The sequence below is a fragment of the Pristis pectinata genome, chromosome 37 (genome assembly GCF_009764475.1).
Source record: "Pristis pectinata isolate sPriPec2 chromosome 37, sPriPec2.1.pri, whole genome shotgun sequence".
In the NCBI taxonomy this organism is placed as follows: Eukaryota; Metazoa; Chordata; class Chondrichthyes; order Rhinopristiformes; family Pristidae; genus Pristis; species Pristis pectinata.
The window spans coordinates 3482378-3499969 of NC_067440.1; the positions used below are offsets into that span (position 1 = coordinate 3482378).

Genomic DNA, 17592 nt, shown 5'->3' on the forward strand with positions numbered 1-17592 from the left:
GCCACAGCCCTCCAATCCGAATGCACTCCCTCCACCACAACCCTCTGCTTTCTACAGGCAAGCCAATTTTGAATCCACACTGCCAAGCTTCCCCGGATCCCTTGGCCTCTGACCTGAAGAAGCCTACCATGTGGAACCTTGTCAAACACCTTACTAAAATCCATGTAGACCACATCCACTGCACTACCCTTGTCAGTCTTCCTGGTCACCTCAAAGAACCCCATCAGGCTTGTGAAGCAAGATCTTCCCTTCACAAAGCCATGCTGGCTGTCCCTAATCAGTCCATGTTTCTCCAAATGCTCATAGATCCTATCTCTTAGAATCCTTTCCAACAGCTTACCCACCACAGACGTAAGGCTCACCGGTCTGTAATTCCCTGGACTATCCCTACTACCTTTTTTTGAATAAGGGGACAATATTTGCCACCCTCCAATCCTCCGGTACCACCCTGTTGACAAAGAGGACTCAAAGATCCTAACCAACGGTTCAGCAGTCTCCTCCCTCACCTCAAGAAGCAGCATGGGGAATATTCCGTCAGGCCCCAGGGACTTATCTGTCCTAATATTTTCTAACAACTCTAACACATCCTCTAAATATCTACATACTCTTGAACATTACCCTCACCTACACTGTTCTCAGCATCATCAAGACCCCTCTCCTTGGAGAATTCTGAAAAGTATTCATTGAGAACCTCACCCACTTCCACAGCTTCCAGGCACATTCTCCCACCTTTGTCTTTCATCGGACCTACTTTACTCTAGCCATCCTTCTGCTCTTCACGTACGAGAAGAAAGCCTTGGGATTCTCCTTAACCCTACTCGCCTAAGCCTCTTCATGTCCCCTTCTTGCTCTGCTCAGCCCTTTCTTAAGCTCCTTCCTTGCTACTCTTATATTCTTCACAAGCCCTGTCCGATCCTTGCTGCTTACACCTTATGTATGCTGCCTTCTTCTTCCTAACTAGTTGTTCCACCTCTCTTGTCACCCACGGTTCCTTCACCCTGCCATTCCTTCTCTGCCTCACCGGGACAAATTTATCCCTAACATCCTGCAAAAGATCCCCGAACATCGACCACATCTCCATAGTACATTTCCCTTCAAAAATGTCATCCTAATTTACACTCCCAAATTCTCGCCTTATAGCCTCATAATTCGCCTTTCCCCAATTAAATATCTTCCTGTTCTCTTTGCTCCTATCACTGTCCATGATAATTCTAAAGGTTATGGAGCAATGGTCACTGTCCCCCAAATGCTCACCCACCCGATAGATCTGTCACCTGTCCTGGTTCATTACCTAAAATGAGATCTAATATGGCATTTCCACTAGTTGGCCTGTCAACATACTGCGTCAGGAATCTGTCCTGGACACACTTACTCTGCCCCGTCTAAACCTTTGGCACTGAGTAGGTGCCAATCAATATTTGGAAAGTTGAAGTCTCCCATAATAGCCCTGTTATTTTCACATCTCTCCAAAAACTGCCTCCCAATCTGTTCCTCAGTATCCCTACTGCTACCGGGGGGGCCTATAGAATACTCCCAGGAGGGCAACTGCTCCTTTCTTGTTCCTAACTTCCACCCATATTGACTCTAGAGGATCCTTCTAGATTATCCACCCTTTCTGCAGCTGTAACAGTGTCCCTGACCCATATCGCCACCCCTCCTCTTCTCTCCCCCGCCATCCCTTTTAAAACACTAAAAACCAGGAATATTCAATATCCATTCCTGCCCTGATGTCAGCCATGTCTCTGTAATAGCCACAATATTGTAGTCCCATGTACTTATCCAAGCTCTCAGTTCATATCCCTGATGCTTCTTGCATTTAAGTAAATGCACTTTAGCCCATCCACCTCACTATTTTTGTAGCCTGTACTCTGCTTCTCCTTCCTCAGAGCCTTTCTACCTGTCAGATCTGACTTTTCCCCATCCCCTTCTTCCTCCGACCTACTCCTCTGGTTCCCTTCCCCCTCGCAATCTAGTTTAAGCCCTCCTGAACCACCCTAGCAAACCTAGCCACAAGGATATTGGCCCCCCCCACCTCAAGTTCGGGTGTAACCCGTCCTCTCTGTACAGGTCCTGCCTGCCCCAGAAGAGATCCCAATGATCCAAAAATCTAAAACCCTCCCTCCTGCACCAACTTCTCAGCCACGCATTTACCTGCCATTTCCTCCTATTCCTACCTTCACTATCATGTGGCACTGGCAGCAATCCCGAGATCGCTACCCTTGGTCCTGTCCTTCAGCCTAGCTTGCTAAACTCACTTTTCAGGACCTCATCCCTCTTCCCACCTATGTCGTTGGTACCAACATGAACCACGACTTCCAGCTGTTCTCCAGAATCCTTTGGACCGAATCAGTGACATCCTGGACCCTGGCACCTGGGAGGCAGCAAACCATCTGGGATTCATGCTCACTGCCACAGAACCTCCTATCTATTTCCCTGACTATCAAGTCCCCATCACTACCGCCTTCCTCTTCTCCTCCCTTCCCTTCTGAGCAGCAGGACTGGTCCCAGTGCCACAGACTTGGCTACTGCTGCTAGGCCCCAGCAGGTCATCTCCCTCAACAGTCTCCAAAGTAGAAAACGTGTTACTGAGGGGAACAGCCTCTGGGGTCTTCTGCTCTATCTGCCTGTTCTTTCTCTTTTTCCTTTTCCCTCCCCTGACAGTCACCATTCTATCTACTTCCTGGACTCCAGAATTACCTGCTTTAAGGGGGGTGACTTGTCTCCTTATGTACAGTACCTACAAAACACCCCCCCTCCCTGACGCAGCGCAGTGTTCGAAGCTGTAACTCCAGCTCATTGATTTTGAGCCCAAGTTCCTCCAGCCTCAAGCACTTACTGAAGATGTGGCCGTCGTGGACCGCAGCAAGGTCCACGAGTTCCCACATCAAGCAGCTGCAGCACACAACCCTGTCCTCCTTCTGACCTAATTCCTTTTCTTCCCCACCCCCACCCCCCCCCCAGCTTTTCCTACATAAATAGTTATCACAAATAACAGGCAAACCTTACCTTTACCTGCCTACCAGCTACTCACGTGCCTTGCCCCTTTATGCCGAAGCCCCTTAAGCCAAAGCCCAACCACTCTGCTCCCTCTCACTCAGCTGCCCACTCCGACGCTGCCCGCTGGATATGGCGGTTTGCTTTTTAAACTGCCCACACCGCGCCTGCGCAGTCGAGCCCCCACTCTTCCCAACTAAAACTCATAGAAACACTTAAAAAAAAAACCTTATAAAAATCTAACCCTAATAATCACAACCCTATTAAAAACTAACCCTTATAATTAAAACCCTATTAAAAAATAGATAAAAAAGTAAAACATCTGCTCCAAAGTTGTCCGAAGTGAAACCCACGAAGCCGCTGAAGTTTTTTTTTCTCCCCCAGATATAAGAAACTCAAATGGAGACTGCTTTGCAGAAGCCTGTTACGTTCTCCGCACCACTTCCCTTCTGACCTCTAACACTGCTCCAATGAAGGCCAGCATTAGTTTGAGAAACAGCAACTCATCCTCTGACTCAGGTTGTTGCAGCCTTCCGGATTCAGCCTTTCCAGTTGGTTTTGGAACTAGCCACTTCTGATGAGAGGTCATCAACCTGTAGAGTTAACATTGTTTTCCTTTGTCAGAAGGTGCTCCCTGGACTGCTGAGTATTTCCAACATTTGGTCTCAGATTTCTAACATTTAGTGTTTTGTATCTCGGTTCCAGCACCTTCTGGTGGCCCTCTCTACATTGGACAAACCAAACACAGATTGGGTGATCAATTTGCTGAGCACCTGTGTTCAATCTGCAAGAGTGATGTTGCCTGTCACTTTAATTCCCTACCCTACCCCCCCCCCTCTGACCCATTGGTCTGTGGCTTCCTGCACTGTTCCACTGTGGCCCAACAGTGCTTGAGCAACAGCACCTTACCTTCCACCTAGGCATGTTTCAGCCTTCTGAACTCGACACTGAATTCTTCATCATCAGGTAATTTGATTTCTCTGCCTGCATCAGTTGTCCATCCGTGACATTGGCTCCCCTCTGGGAGTGGAGGATGTGCCCGGCCTGGGCTGCTGGTCGCGTCTCGCTGCTGGTTGCCCTCTAACTGCTCCCATTCACTCATTGACCAGATAACCTTGTTTACACTTATCCCCGTCGTCAGCCTGGTTTTACCCTGACAGAAACACCCCACCCTCCCTGCAGCTTAACGAGCTTCTTTTCTCCTTCCAAGTTAAGGCAAAGGGTCTTTGACCTGAAACGTGAACTGTTTCTCTTCCCACAGATGCTGCCTGACCTGAGTGTTTCCAGCGTTTTGTCTTTAGTTTGGATTTCCAGCATCTGCAGTTCTTTGATTTCCAGCACCACCTTTATTTCTTCTGTTCTTGTTCTTCATACATCTCCAGATCATGTGATTTAGGAAGCATTCACCACCCTCGGGTGAAAACTTGTTGTCAATTTTAATTCATTCATCCATTCTCTCCATCCTGTCACAAATATCCTGAGTATTTTAGAGGGCTATGGGTAAGCCTAGTAATTTCTAGGGTAGGGACATGTTCGGCACAGCTTTGTGGGCCGAAGGGCCTGAATTGTGCTGTAGTTTTTCTATGTTTCTAAATATTCCTTTTTGTTTGCTCCACCCCTCCCACTTCACTGCACCTGCAGGCATGATACAATTCTAACCTTTACCCCGATCTTCTGTCCACAGATGCTGCCTGATCAGCGGATTATTTTTTTTTGTTCTCCCATTTTTGTTAAATTTCAGATTTGCAACGTACTCAGTTTTTCTGCTTTTCAGTTCAGACGCAGTCTCTGAGAGAGGCCTCGATACCTCTCACAGGGAGGGCACTGAGCCTCAGTTGCACGAACTGATTCTTTTGCCCTATTTTTCCTGCTTCCAGCCAAACCCAATATATATTCATAGAGTTTATCATTCAGGGATTGGGGTAGGGAATGGTCAGAGTCAAGGTGGGAGGGGATGTGGGCAAGAGTCTGTGGATTCCATTTGTATATCGAGAGAAAAAACTGTGAACTGCTCAACAAATATTTTTTCCAGTGTCTGACATGAGCTCGGATGGGGCATGGCTGCACAGTGCAGACAGTTTGCAGATGAGCAGTAAGCTGACGACCCCGGTACTCACCTCCACACTCCTGCGACCAGCCCAGTGGGACTCCGGCAGTCTGCAGAGCTCCGATGACCAGGATTCTGAAAAGGGTTCAGAATCGGAGTTTACACACAGGTCGGTTGGTATGTCGTCTGTATTTACAGGACGTAGGAAAGGGGTGGGACTTCCCTGCACCACAGGACACTGGCTTTGTACCCTGTCACAGGAGGCTCCCTGCCCTCTCTCACCCTCAACAATTTTTATTGATGCACCATAGAAAGCATCCTATCCGGATGCATCACGACTTGGTACGGCAACTGCTCTGCCGGTGACCGCAAGAAACCGCAGATAGTTGTGATCACAGCTCAACACATCATGGAAACCAGCCTTCCCTCCATAAACTCTGTCTACACTTCCCACTGCCTCAGTAAAGCAACCAACATAATCAAAGACCCCACCTACCCCGGACATTCTCTTTTCTCCCCCCACCCATCGGGCAGAAGATACAAAACCCTGAAAGCACGTACCACCAGGCTCAAGGACAGCTTCTATCCGGCTGTCATAAGACTATTGAACAGTTCCCTAGTACGATAAGATGGATTCTTGACCTCACAATCTACCTTATTGTGGCCTTGCACCTTATTGTCTGCCTGCACTGCACTTTCTCTGTAGCTGTCACATTTCATTCTGCATTCTGTTATTGTTTTACCTTGTACTACTTCAATGCACTGTGTAATGAATTGATCTGTATGGATGGTAAGCAAGACAAGCTTTTCACTGTAGCTCGGTACATGTGAGAGTAATATTCCAATTCCTGTGTTACTGCTGGTGACAGCAGTTAAGTTTGTCATTGCCTTTCACTGTAGAACAGTTGACTGCCAAGGTCATCAGCAGGTTTAGAATGTAGAACAATACAGCAGCACAGTACGGGCCCTTCAGCCCACCATGTTGCGCCAACCTATATAAACCTACACTGATCAATCTAACCCTTCCCTCCTACACAGCCCATAACCCTCCATTTCTTACATCCATGTGCCTGTCTAAGAGTCTTTTAAATGTCCCTATTGTATCAGCCTTTACCACCACCCCCCAGCAGTGTATTCCATGCACCCACTATGTGTTTTATAAAACAAAACCTCTGACATCCCCCCCCCCCCCCCCCCCCCCCCCCGAATTTTCCTGTTCTGACAAACTGGTGTCCTCTGATATTGGCTATTGCCACCCTGGGGAAAAGGTGTTGGCTGTCCACTCTATCTATGCCTCTCATAATCTTATATACCTCTGTCAAGTTGCCTCTCATTCTGCATCACTCCAAAGAGAAAAACCCTAGCTCACTTTCCTCATAAGACATGGTCTCTAATCCAGGCAGCATCCTGGTAAATCTCCTCTGCACCTTCTCTAAAGCTTCGACATCCTTTCTGTAATGAGGCTACCAGAACTGAACACAATATCCTAAGTGCAATCTAACCAGAGTTTTATAGAACTGCAACATTACCTTGTGGCTCTTGAACTCAGCCTGACTATGAAGGCCAGCATGCCCTACACTGCCTTAACCACTCTTATCAACTTGTATGGCAACTTTGAGGGATCTGTGGACTTGGACCCCAAGATCCCTCTGTTCCTACACACCGCTAAGAATCCTGCCATAACCTTGTACTCTGCCTTCAAGTTCATTCTTCCAAAGTGTATCACTTTACACTTTTCTGGATTGAACTCCATCTGCCATTTCTCCGTCCAACTCTGCATCCTGTCTATATCCCATTGTAACCTATAACAACCTTCTAACGTGATCCGCAACACCTCAAACCTTCATGTGATCTGCAAACTTACCAATCCATCCCTCCATTTCCTCATCCCAGTCATTTATAAAAATCACAAAGAGCAGGGGTCCCAGAACAGATCCCTGAGGAACACCACCAGTCAGCAACCTCCAGGCAGAATTCTCTTCATCTACTGCTGCCTTCTGTGGACAAGCCCATTCTGAATCCACACAGCCAAGTCTCCATGGATCCCGTGCCTCATGACTTTCTGGATGATTCTATCATGGGGAACCTTGTCAAACGCCTTACTGAAGTCCATATACACCACATCCACTGCTCTACCTTCACCAATTTATTTTGTCACCTCCTCGAAAAACTCAGGCTTGAGGCGTGACCTGCCCCTCAGAAAGCCATGCTGACTATCCCTAATAAGACTGCTTCTCCAAATGTTCATAAATCCTGTCCCTAAAAATCCTCTCTAATAGCTTGCCCTCCACTGAAGTAAGACTCACTGGTCTGTAATTCCTAGGATTATCCCTATTACCTTTCTTGTATGAGCAACAATTGCCATCCGCCAGTCCTCTAGTGCCACTTTTGTGGCCAGGGTGGATGGAAATACCATTGTCAACACCCCAGCAATCTCTTCCCTTGCTTCCCACAGTAAACTGGGATATATCCCGTCTGGTCCCGGGGATTTATCTATGCTAATGTTTTTCAGAAGCTTCAACACTACCTCTTTCTTAACCTCAACATGCCCCAGCACATTAGCCTTTTGTACGCTGACCTCACATTCATCAGTCTCTCTCCCTAGTGAGCACGGAAGCAAAGTATTCATTGAGGACTCTCCCTACCTCTACTTCCAGGCACTTTATCCCTGAGCGGTCCTACCCTCACTCTAGTCATCCTCCTGTTCTTCACGTGTGTAGAACACCTTGGGGTTTTCCTTAATCCTACTTGCCAAGGCTTTCTTGTTTATCCTTCTAACTCTCCTGTGCCTTCTTAAGCTCCTTCCTGGTTACCTTCTAACTCTCAAGAGCCCTGCCTGATTTTTGCTTCCTAAACCTTAAGTATGCTTCCTCCTTCCTCTTGACTAAATGTTTCACCTCTTTTGTCAACCATGGTTCATTTACCCTACCATCCTTACCCTGTCTCAGTGGGACAAACCTATCCAAAACCCCATGCAAATGTTCCCTAAACAGCCTCCACATTTCTGTTGTGCACTTCCCTGAGAGCATCTGTTCCAAATTTACACTCCCAAGTTCCTGCCTAACGCAGTCACAGCCAATCGTAATTAGCCCTCCCCAAATTAAAAATTTTGCCATTTCATCTGTTCCTATCCTTGTCCATGGCTATACTAAACGTCAGGGAGTTGTGGTCACTACCTCCGAATTGCTTGCCCACTGAGAGGTCTGTCACCTAACCAGGTTCATTGCCTAGTACTAGATCCAGTACGGCCTCTCCTCTAGTCGGCCTGTCCACATACTCTGTCAGGAATCCTTCCTATACACACCTAACAACTTCTGTCCCATCTAAACCTTTTGCACTAAGGACGTGCCAATCAACTTAGGGAAGTTGAAGTCACCCATGAACACAATCCTGTTATTTTTGCACCTTTCCACAGCCTGCCTACTTATCTTCTCAGTGTCCCGGTGGCTACTGGGGGTCCTATAGAATACTCCCAATACAGTGATTGCTCCCATCCTGTTTCTGACTTCCACCCACACTGACTCAGTGGACGATCCCTCTATGACATCCTCCCTTTCTGCAGCTGTGATACTATCCCTGATTAGCCATGCCTCCTTATCCCTCTTGAAACAGCTAAACCCCGGAACATCAGGCAGCCAACCTGCCCTTGCGACAGCCACCTTCCTGTAATGGCCACAACATCATAATTCCACGTGCTGATCCATGCTCTAAGTTCATATCGGTTTATTCTTAAAATTTCTTGCATTAAACACATTTCAACCCATCCAACTGACTGCATTTATTCCCTATCCACTGCCTATCCTTCTGTCTCTCTGCACATCGCATCTACCTTTACAGCAAATGCTCCATCATCTGGTTCCCATCCCCCTGCCAATCTAGTTTAAACCCTCCCCAACAGCTCTGGCAAAAAGTTTGATCATTGCTGATGTTTGCCTGCTCCTCTCATCGCCTACACATTCACCAAGGTTCAATTTATAATCTGGTACCATTAAACAAGATCAGATTCCTTGTTCTTCACTACTGCATCCAGCCATTTCTCATGCAGTACAGACAGAGCCCTGTGCTGTTGGAGGAGCACGCTGCACTGTTGGAGGGGGTCAGCTGTTGCATTGGTACAAGATTGCTGCTTTCTGGATGCAACATTAAGTAGAGGTCGTATCTGCCTGCTCTGGATGAAGGTAATGATCAAAAACAGCATTCCCCGGTGCTCGGGCTGAGGTTATTCCAGCACCAAGATTGCTGTTTGTCAGAGTGGTGTGTGAATTCAATGCTGGGTTCCCTCGATTACAACAACAAAGGTACTTCAGTGGCTATAGAGAACTTTGGGGAAGCCCAAAGCCGTGAACGGGTGGAGAAATGCATAGCTTTATTTCACTTTACCACCATTGGCATAAAACACACAATGTGCCCTTTACCCCAACATGTCCATGCTGATCATCGATGGTCATACTATTCATACATCCCATTTACCAGCACTCTGTCCATAGCCACCTGTGCCTTGGCGATTCATGTGCTTGTCCAGACACTAATGTTGTGAGTGTCTCTGCCTTCCAGATTCCAGCCACCCTCTGGGTGAAAAGGTTCTTCTTCCAGTCCTCCCAACCCTTACCCTAAACCTATGCCTTCTAGTTATAGCCTGGTGTGGGAAAATGTTTCCTAATATCGATCCAATCTCTGCCCTTCAGTCTCCTCTGCTCCAAAGGAAACAAGCTCAGGCTATCCAGTCTCCCAATAACCGAAACATTCCACCCCTTGATGAATCAACTCTGCATTCTCTCCAATGCAGTCACATCCTTCCAACAGAGTGACAACCAGAATTGTGCACAGTGCTACAGCTGTGACTGAACCAGTGTCTTATAAAGTTACGCCGTAACTTCCCTCCTCTTCCCAAATGCCTTCACTTACCTACCTGTGCTTCACCTTCAGGGATCCTTGGACGTGCAAAGGTCCCTCTTCCCTAATACTCCCTGGGGATTTCCCTTTCATTGTGCATGTCTTTCTTCTATTAGTCTCGATCTCTCAATTACCACCTTTCTTTTGCCTGTCACAATTTCTTGTAATATTCCCAGTCAACTTTCTGAAACTCTGTGCCGGAACAGCTTGGAGTGCAGCCCTTTCGGGACAGTTCTCTGCATCACACCTGACTGTTCTCTTTCTCTCCATGTACAGCAGGTCCTGGCTTGACTCTCAAAATCGGGATAAGCGGCAGAATAGTCGGGTTCAGAAGAACAGAGTACAAAAGAACCGGTCCCGACAAAAAGTTCGCAAGCAGCAGTTGTAAGTGATGAAGTGTCTGCAATTACTACTCATTTCCTGTGTATTGGTATTTCAGTCTGGATGCTCCACCGGTACAGTTGGGATCTACTTTAGGTTATTGGTTTTAGAAACAGAAAACCTACAGCACAATTCAGGCCCTTCAGCCCACAAAGCTGTGCCAAACATGTCCCTACCTTAGAAATTACTAGGCTTACCCATAGCCCTCTATTTTTCTCAGCTCCATGTACCTATCCAAAAGTCTCTTTAAAAGACCCTATCGTGTCCGCCTCCACCACCGTTGCCGGCAGCCCATTCCATGCACTCACCACTCTCTGAGTAAAATAAACTTACTCCTGACATCTCCTCTATACCTACTCCCCAGCACCTGAAACTTGTGGCAACCATTTCAGCCCTGGGAAAAAGCCTCTGACTATCCACATGATCAATGCCTCTCATCATCTTATACACATCTATCAGGTCCCCCCTCATCCTCCATCGCTCCAAGGAGAAAAGGCCGAGTTCACTCAACCTGTTTTCATAAGGCATGCTTCCCAATCCAGGCAGCATCCTTGTAAATCTCTGCACCCTTTCTATGGCTTCCACATCCTTCCTATAGTGAGGTGACCTTTTTTTTGATTTTGTTGATTGATTATTGATTGTTGATTGAAGTTCCCTTGGGTCATGAGGTGGTAGGTTCAAACATCAAACGGTGCATGTTCCAGGCTGTGACACCCACTGCAGCAAAGAGGGAGGGAGTAGTAGATGTTTGGACGTGCAGTTCAGAGGGGTTGTACACTACTCTCCTGCAAGGGAACTTGCAAAGGTTTTTCCAGCAGTATCTCTCAAAGCTGCAACCTCCAGTTCCACAAAGTAAATGCACTGGAGCAGCACAGAGTTGATGTTGCTGCAGTTAGCTGCCAGTGGGTGTGCTGGCTGAGAGAGCTGTGAGAAGGTGGACATTGCTGGTATTGGGGATTGTGGGGGTTGTCTCAAAGGGACCTTGGAAGGGAGGCAGAAAGAAGCATTGGGCTTGATTGGAATTGGGATTCAAATCTGGGATGAGAGGGCAGATGAAGGATGGCCGAGGGAGCAAGGTGGTCTGAAAGGAAGGAAGAGATCCGAGACAGAGTGTACTGTGGGGAAGGGGGAGCAGTGATGGGCTCGGGTCCACAGTAGCTACCAAAATTGCAAGGTTTTACGCTACAGGAGAAGAGAATGACAGAGAATGCCATGTCCACAGAATCCGAGAAACCTGTAGCACAGGAGGAGACTGGCCCATCTCGTCCAGAATACCAAGAAATAGCTGAGGAGGCTTCAAAACTTGCAGATCATGTCTTAATGCTCTTTCTAATGTGATGAGGCTTTCTATTTCTTCCACCACTTTGATGAGTTCCTGGTCCCCTTCTCTCTCTCAGTGGAATAAAAGTCTCATGCCCCAGAGAAGGCAAGGTAGTATCCAGCCATGTTACAGTTGTTACCTTCCTGGTAATCCAGAGGCAGGGATTAACCTGGGATTGGTACTATTTTGGTAAAGGAAAGTATTGGGGTGGGCTGGGAGGAGCAGGTGCAGAGCATTGGCAAAGAGTCATGGCAGGAATATGATCACAAGCCATAAACCCGTTTTGGGCCGGAGGTGCACAGGCACCAGAACCAATGTGGTTACCATAAGACATAGGAGCCGAATTAGACCATTTGGCCCATCGAGCCTGCTCTGCCATTCAATCATGGCTGACATTATTCCCTCTCAACCCCATTCTCGTGCCTTCTCCCCTAAACTTTGACACCTTTACTAATCAAGAACCTATCAACCTCTGGTTTAAATATACCCAATGAGGTCCTAAACTCTTCCCCCTGCTGGAAACATCCTCTTCATGCCCACTCTTTCCAGGCCTTTCAATATTTGGTAGGCTTCGATGAGATCCCCGCCTCATTAGAAGAACTCCAGAGACTACAGGCCCAGAGCCATCAAATGCTCCTCATACTGGCGGTTAGCGCGACGCTATTACAGCGCCAGCGACCCGGGTTCAATTCCGCCTGCTGTCTGTAAGGAGTTTGTACGTTCTCCCCGTGTCTGCGTGGGTTTCCTCTGCGTGTTCTGGTTTCCTGCCACATTCCAAAGACGTACAGGTTAGGAGCTGTGGCCATGGTATGAGTGGCGACACTTGCAGGCTGCCCCCAGCATATCCTCAGCAACAAAAAAAGACACATTTCACTGTGTTTCGATGTACATGTGACTAATAAATAAATATCTTATCGTACATTAACCCTTTCACCCGTGGGATCATTCTCCTAAACCTCCTCTGGACCCTCTCCAACACCAGCACATCCTTCCTTAGATATAGGGACCCAAAACTGCTCTCAGTACTCCATATGTGGTCTGACCAACACCTCATAAAGGCTCAGCATTACGTCCTTTTATATTCTCGTCCTCTTGAAATGACTGCACTGCATTTGCCTTCCTTACTGCCGACTCAACATGTCCTGCACTCGGACTCCCAAGTCCCTTTGCACCTCCAATTTCTGAATTCTCTCCCCATTTATAAAATAGTCTATGCCTTTATTCCTTCTATGAAAGTGCGTGACGGTACACTTCCCTGCACAGTATTCCATCTGCCACTTCTTTGCCCGTTCTCCCGATTGTTGCCTCGTTGTCAGTCTCTGAAATGGCCTAAAGAGCACATTGTTAAAATGTGTTCAGGGATGGACTGCAGCTGCAGCCCCTGCATGACCATCGTTTAATCAGAAAGTGAGAGCACTGTTGAGTGTGGAAGCAGTTGAACCCAGTGTGTGTGTTCTGTGGGCAGCATTGTCCCACTGTTACTTGTGCTGTTTACAAATGCCTGCTCTGTGGGTCAATTTATTTTGTGTCCCAGGCTGAGCCTAATGGAAGAAGAAGGAGAAGACACTGAAGCAGGAGAAATCGTGTCTGATGCCACCAGTGAGCATTCGGATGCAAATAGCGAGATCAATCTGGTCAGTAACTGAACTTTTCAGTTCCTTAATGATTCCAGCATTTTCCATACTATCCATGGTGTACAGTTTTGTTTTGTAGGGGTGGCTCATTCAGTCCACCATTCACTATGATCTTGTCTGACCCTTAGTAACATTCCTGTACTCCTACCCCTCTCCTCCCCTTGTCTCTTCATGACATCTGTGTATGCAGGTCTACCTACCTCACATTCTTGATCTCACCACCACAGCCTTGTGCGGTAGAGACTTAACTCCTTTATAGTGAAGAAATTTCTCCACCTCAGTCTTCTTGTTCCATATCCTAAACTGACCCCTGGTTCTAGACCCTGCTCCTTCCCACCAAGCAGGAGAAACATCCTCTTGCGTAAAGCCTGCGCTGCTTTTTAATGGGGTTACATTTACTGCCTAATCTGTGGGATTGTTCTATAATCCTTTGGAAGATGACAACCAGCACGTTCACTATTATCAGAGCCACTTCCTTCAGGGAAACCAGCCTCCTCTCCATGGACTATGTCTATACCTCTCACTGCCTTGGTGAAGCAGCCAGCATAATCAAAGATCCCACCCACCTGGGTCATTCTCTCTTCTCCCCTCTCCCATTAGGCAGAAGATACAGGACCCTGAGGGCACACACCACCAGGCTCAAGGACAGCTTCTAACTCATGGTGATAAGACGATTGAATGGTTCCCTTACACGATGAGATGGACTCTTGACCTCACAATCTACTTTGTTTGGCCTTGCACCTTATTGTCTACCTGCACTGCACTTCCCTGTAGCTGTGACACTTCACTCTGTACTCTGTTATTGTTTTACCCTGTACTACCTCAATGCACTCTGTAATGAATTAATCTGTACAAACGGTATGCAAAGCAAGATCTTCACTGTACCTCACTACAAGTGACAATAAACCAATACCAGCTCTAGGGTTCAGGTCCTGCCTGAGGATTTGTTACTGTTTAGTCCCATTAATTTCTTCAGGACTAGTTTTACACGGTAATGTTAATTTCTTTGGGCTGCTCGTTCATTCGAGCTCTGCAGTTCTCCATTTCTGAGAGGCTTTCTGTGAAGGTGGACACAAAGTATTGCCAGTTTGTTTCTAATTTCACTCATTTCCTGTTCGGTACAATTCCTCCTGGCTATGAGGGGCTCACATTAATTTCAGCTAATCTCTCTGACACTGGAATAGTAGCTCTTGCAATCTGTTTGTAGGTTTCCGCTCTGGTATTCTATTTTCCCTATCGAAGCTTGGCCCTCTTGCTCAATTTTGAAGTGTTCCCAGTCCTTAAACTTCCTGCCTTTTGTTCTCAGTACTGCTCCCAACAGTGTGGTGTGCACTCAACTCTACACCCAGATCTCATGCTGGCTCCTTGCTTAAGGCCAGACTCTGTTTAGCTGTGACACAGTTGGCAGTACTCATATTGAGTCAAAGTTTGTCAACTCTCCTACCTGCTTTATCTTGTGCGGTTGAGTGAAGGTCCGTCTGTCTGTTGCATTTGCAGTCGTCCGGGTTTGTTTAACCTTTCTGTAACTTTCAGCAGGGAGCCCTTGGCAGACAGGGAAGAGCTGGGCTGTTGCAGGATCTCTTTGACTCGAGTATTCTTGACATTGATGTAAGTGACTGCAGACAGTTTGGTTGGAGGGTGCCTTGTGGCACTGTGTAACTTGTTAATTTTTCTTTACCCTGATTCTATTCAGCTGCCTTTGTTTTAAATCCCTTAATTCACTTATCTTAAAAAAAACTTAATGGTCTTAATCATGAAAGCTGTGATTGTTCCAGTAATGTTTGGAGAGTGCTATATACTTCCACAATGTTTTGTAAAGCAGCTCTGGAAGTGCTCTACACTCCGCTCTGGTTTTTGGTCAGCTCGTTGAATATCTCCTTTTGTAGTTCCTGTATAATTTTTTGATAATGTTCTAGTTAAGATTCCTTACACACTTCTGCATTAAAGGTGTAATATGCATGGAACTGTTAGTCTCGACACCTTCCCTGAAGTTCCCCTGCCCTGGATATTTAACAGGTGAAAACTGCAATTGAATTAATAAAATCCTTTCCATCTTAAACAACCCAATTAGCTGAGGCAGCAGCTCCACCTGCTGTGCTGCACTATCGCCCTGGAATGTCTCCTCATTTCTCAGTATCCCTGCATTGCCCTTGGAGATCAGGCAGTTGTTGAGTGGGGGGTTGGAAGGTCTCTGTGGATGTCTGTATAATCTTTACCATGAACACTGTTGTCTCCAATTCTGACTTTTCTGCCCTTAGGATTTCTGAAGCTGCTGGGAACTCATAAGGAATAAGAGCCAAGATCGCTTTGAATTAATTTGGGATTTTCGTTTGAAATGTCTCTTCCCCAGTCAACCAATCTCTTCCTGCTGAAGGCAACTGTTCACATTTGGGCCACTGCTTTAGTGGTGCTTGTTGACTTGGGGCTATAGTTAATGAGAACGCAAGAGGAGTGATGGATGAAAGCTTCTCAGACCCAGGATGGGGATTGGATCTTTTCTTTTGTATAGTTAATTTGTGTGTTTGTAAATTTCTGCTGTAAAGAGATGTTTCTGCAGTTTATCTTACATTTTGTTAATAAAGGCAATCTAAAGTTACCCTTTCACTGACGTGTACTTCTGCAGGATTTGCATTCTCCCCTTAATCCAAAGCCTGAATTGTATCCAACTGTTGATGCCTGTTCTGTGCTGAAGCACACATTAAAATCTAGCACTCATTCCTGGTGCCAGGTCAGATAAAAATAAACAAAGTCCTTTATCTTAAAGAAATGTTATCAGGGAGTCTGAATGCCTTGATTACTGGCTAGTAAGAGAATTGTAAAGGGAAAGTCGTGCCTGATCTGAATTTTTCCAAAAGTGACTAAAATAAGGAATGTGCATTAATTATTTACTGGGAACACCAGAGATACTTGGCAGAATCTGGCAGAGGAGGTGAGGACACATTGTAGGGTTGCAGGAATAGGCCATTTGGTTCATCAAATGTGCACCACCATGTCCCTTGATGTCTAAAAATCTGCCAGTTTTGAATGAGCTCATTGACTGAGCTTCCACACGCCTTGAAGGTAGAGAATCACAAACCTCTGAGAGAACTTTCTCTCAATCTGAAACAATCGCCTGCAGTCAGGGGCAATATTCTCCCTGCTTTTGGCTATCCAGCCCTGTGAGAACATTATTTTCAGTGAGATCTCTCGTTCTAAGCTGAGTGGCTCAGAACTAGATTCTTTAATCTCCACATATGGCAAACAAGTCCATGAACCTTTGCTGCTCTTTTAGGCAAGTACCTCCTTCCTTGGGTAAGGAGACTAAACCACATGATGCTCCGGATGTGGTCTCCCCAAGACTTCCTCACTCCTGTAGTCAAACCCTCTCGTCATAAAGGCTAATGTACTGTTTGCCCTCCCCATCACCTGCTGACATGTGGTTGGTGTACACCCTTTGAACATGACCCAATCTGTCAGCTTTAACAAATCCAATGTGGATGAGTACGTTATCTTCCATCCTCCACATTCTCACTGAGCTTGTCCGTATCCCCCACCCAAAGCCTCTCCACATCCTCACTGGCGTTTGAGTAGTGACGAGCTGAAACTATGTGTGTGGGGTTGTGATATTGGATCTGCCTTTATCTTTGTGACTCGATGTCTGTATCATTGGTGACTTTAGATGATGGGAAATGACTAGATGAGGGGCAGCATGGTAGCGTCGCAGTTAGCGCGACGTTATTACAGCGCCAGCAATCTGGGTTCGATTCCCGTCGCTGCCTGTAAGTTTGTACGTTCTCCTGTGTCTGTGTGGGTTTCCTCTGGGTGCTCTGGTTTCCTCTCACATTCCAAAGACGTACAGGTAGGTTAATATGGGTTTAAAATGGGCGGTGTGGACTTGTTGGGCTGGAAGGGCCTGTTACCACTCTGTAAATAAAATTTAATTTAAAAATATTTAAAAATTTAATTGAAAATTTAAGAAATAAACAGATTGCATGGGGAGTGAGTTGGAAAAGGCTCTCAGTTCTAAAGCTAGAACAGCTAGAAACAATGAAGGCCCAAAGAGAAGTAGCAGGGGGATTCATATACATTGGTCATTGACCTTGATAAGGTAATGACCCAAGGCTAATGGAACTAAAACAGGAGGGTAGAAGTTGCACTGTTGTACAGACCGAGTGAAACCATGCCAGTGTGGTCCTTGGAGAAAGTGCAGTGCAGATTTACCAGGGTGATCCCATAGGTTAAACTGACAGCAGACACCACACAAATGAGGGTTTTCCTGGATTTCACGAAGAATCAAGAAGCATTTACCAGTGTTTTTAGTTGCAGGGAGCAGAGGATGGGTA

At 46.5% G+C, this 17592-nt stretch overlaps 1 protein-coding gene across 3 annotated transcripts in view; it reads left to right on the forward strand.

Moving 5' to 3' along the window:
- Nucleotides 1-16029, forward strand: part of LOC127586485 (cohesin subunit SA-2-like) — an 86926-nt gene extending 70897 nt beyond the window's left edge. Inside the window, exons 33-37 of one of the 3 annotated variants that reach the window (XM_052044499.1) lie at nt 5027-5210; nt 10211-10318; nt 13171-13270; nt 14804-14878; nt 15529-16029. In XM_052044499.1, the coding sequence (XP_051900459.1) occupies nt 5027-5210; nt 10211-10318; nt 13171-13270; nt 14804-14878; nt 15529-15537 (476 nt within the window). In that variant the 3' untranslated portion in view covers nt 15538-16029. The remainder of the gene's footprint in view (nt 1-5026; nt 5211-10210; nt 10319-13170; nt 13271-14803; nt 14879-15528) is intronic. The other 2 variants (XM_052044500.1, XM_052044501.1) reach the window with 2 other exon arrangements.
- Nucleotides 16030-17592: the final 1563 nt, after the last annotated feature.